The sequence below is a fragment of the Carlito syrichta genome, unplaced genomic scaffold (assembly GCF_000164805.1).
Source record: "Carlito syrichta isolate Samal-C Ts95f unplaced genomic scaffold, Tarsius_syrichta-2.0.1 Scaffold306837, whole genome shotgun sequence".
NCBI lineage: Eukaryota > Metazoa > Chordata > Mammalia > Primates > Tarsiidae > Carlito > Carlito syrichta.
This window is the reverse complement of record NW_007250933.1, coordinates 38,908-41,278: the sequence shown is the minus strand read 5'-3', so window position 1 is coordinate 41,278 and position 2,371 is coordinate 38,908. Positions and strand designations below refer to the sequence as shown.

Sequence of the window (2,371 nt, the reverse complement as noted above, 5' to 3'; positions counted from 1 at the left end):
TCGACCTGCTGGGGCTCTGGCGATCCTTCCGCCTCAGCCTTCCAAGTAGCTGGAATTACAGGCATGTGCTACCTCCCTGGCTAATTTTTTTTTAATTTATTGTAGAAATGAGGTCTCACCAAGTTGCCCAGGCAGGTCTGAAACCCGCGGGCTCAGGCATTCCACTCACCTCAGCCTCCCAAGGCACGGGATTACAGGCTGAGCCACCGAGCCCGGCTGACCCTGTCTCTAAATGAATAATTAAAAGAAAGAATGAGGACTAGTAAGGGAGATATTTTTCCTTGGTTCCAGAAGTCATCACTCCTGACCTGGCCTGCTCCCTTATCCCTAAGTTCCTATTATGCCTTCTCTGTGCCTCAAGCTTCTGGCATTTCCAGATGTGCACATCTGTCAGTCACAAGGAATCAGCTGTGCAAGGCATCCTTGTACTCTCACTAGGCCCCAGGAAGGGATCCCAGGGGAGAGCAGTCGAAGCTGATGGAAGGGGGACTGGACACCCAGGCATCCATGCCATGTCTGACCTGTCCCCTCTCTCCCTCCCCGTTGTCTCTTACTCTTCTCCTTCATCAGAAATTAGCCTTCATCGATGATCTGTGTGGTCCCCGACGTAACTTCTGGCGAGACCCTGCCCTCTGCTGTGACCTGAGTCCAGGGGATGAACAGGCCAACTGCTTCAATATCAATTATCTGAGGAATGTGGCTCTCGTGGCTGGAGATGCTGTGAAGGCCAGGGGCCAGGGGCAGCAGGGCCCAACTGGGGGAACGTATGTCAGCTCCACCCCAGAGCCCAAGGAAGCATGAGTCACCCGCAGCCTTGGAGGATCAGATGGGGAGAACCCCACCCCACCCCACCCTCCTTGAACACTCATTACAGTAAACACCTCTCGGATTTGGCGTCCTCATTGTCTGTAGCACCACACACACCCTCCTAAGCCTGCTGAGAGATTTCTCTCAGTGACTGGCCGGAGGCCCACTGCTCTACCCCCACTGAAGCAGGAGAGGCTCCACAGCTCAAAGGCTTGACTTCACCGTTTGTCATCTTGAATTTATTCACGTTTTTAAAAGGAGCACCACCTTGTTAGCTAGCTGTCAGGATTCAAGGTGAAAAAGATATGGTTCATGGCCTTGGTGAGCTCCTAAAATGCCACAGGCCAGCCTGACATTTCTTTCTTTCTTTTTTTAAAGAGACAGTGTTAACCCAGGCTGGAGTGCAATGGCATAATCATAGCTCACCACAGCTTCAGTCTTCCTGGGCTCAAGCAATCCTCCCATCTCAGCTTCCCGAGTACCTGGGACCACAGATGTGCACCACCTCACTCAGCTAATTACTGAATTTTGTGTAGAGATGGGGTCTTGCTGTGTTGCCCAGCCTGATCTCAAACTGTTGAACTCAAGGGATCCTCCCACCACAGGCTCCCAAAGTGCTGCGATTACAGGCCTGAGCCACTATCCTTGGCCCTTAAATCTTCACTTTTGATCCTTGGAATCCGTGCCTTGATTCATTCAATATACATTTACTGAACCTCTCTCTGTGTGTGCTGTGCAAGACTTGGGCGAGACTTGGGGGATACACGTCCAGAAACCACACAGCCCCGTCACATCGGTGAACCTAGCAGGTGTGACAAATGTCTGGGGCGGCAAGGGTGCGGGTGTGCTCGGAGCACGACAGGAATCCGCTCAGAGGTAGGGCTGGGGGCCGCAGGGGTGCACTGACGGAGGCCACCAGGTGGGAGCTTCTCCAGGAGATTAGCGGAGGGTGCGAAGGGCAGCACAAGCACCACGGCTGGTCGGGCCTGGCCCTTGGTGGCCTTTCTCTCCGATGTGGCTGGACCATGAGCGGAGCTCGTCACGAACGCCGCGGCCACAGGGTTGACAGCGGGTCTCGGCACCCCCGCCCACGAGGGCACTGGGGGTTTTCAGCACAGGATGTGTTCGGTGCCTTGCAGACTGTCTAGTCAGCAGCCAGCCAGGCTGGAGTCTGGGAGGCCAGCTAGGAGAGTGTCGTGCCAGGGCCGGAGGGAAGGGGACTGTCGCCCAGCCCTGAGCTGGACCGGACGGCGACGGTGACTGGGGCTCTCAAGCCCTACACAGCAGCCTCCAGAAACCCGGAGCCTCCATGCTGGGCCTGAACGAAGCGGGTGAAGACTCGGGTCCCAGGGGCCGAGTCCTCTGACTCTGCCACCAGGACAACTTTCCAGAAGGCGGACTTCTCCCGCCCCAGCCCTGGACTGAACCCAAGGCCACCGTCCTGCCCCAGCCAGGGACAAGTCGAGGACCAGGAGCTCTCAACCCGACACCCGGCGCGCCCCTCTCCGCTTCTCCAGACTTCCGTGTATTCACTTATCTTCTGGCCACCTAGCTGTATCTAACT

The 2,371-nt window shown here is 56.1% G+C and overlaps 1 protein-coding gene across 3 annotated transcripts in view; it reads left to right on the top strand.

The window, feature by feature from the left end:
* ECM1 (extracellular matrix protein 1) overlaps nt 1-894 on the top strand; it is a 7,118-nt gene extending 6,224 nt beyond the window's left edge. For all 3 annotated transcript variants that reach the window (XM_021715202.1, XM_021715203.1, XM_008063420.1), the window contains one exon: nt 571-894. In XM_021715202.1, the coding sequence (XP_021570877.1) occupies nt 571-801 (231 nt within the window). In that variant the 3' untranslated portion in view covers nt 802-894. The remainder of the gene's footprint in view (nt 1-570) is intronic.
* Nucleotides 895-2,371: the final 1,477 nt, after the last annotated feature.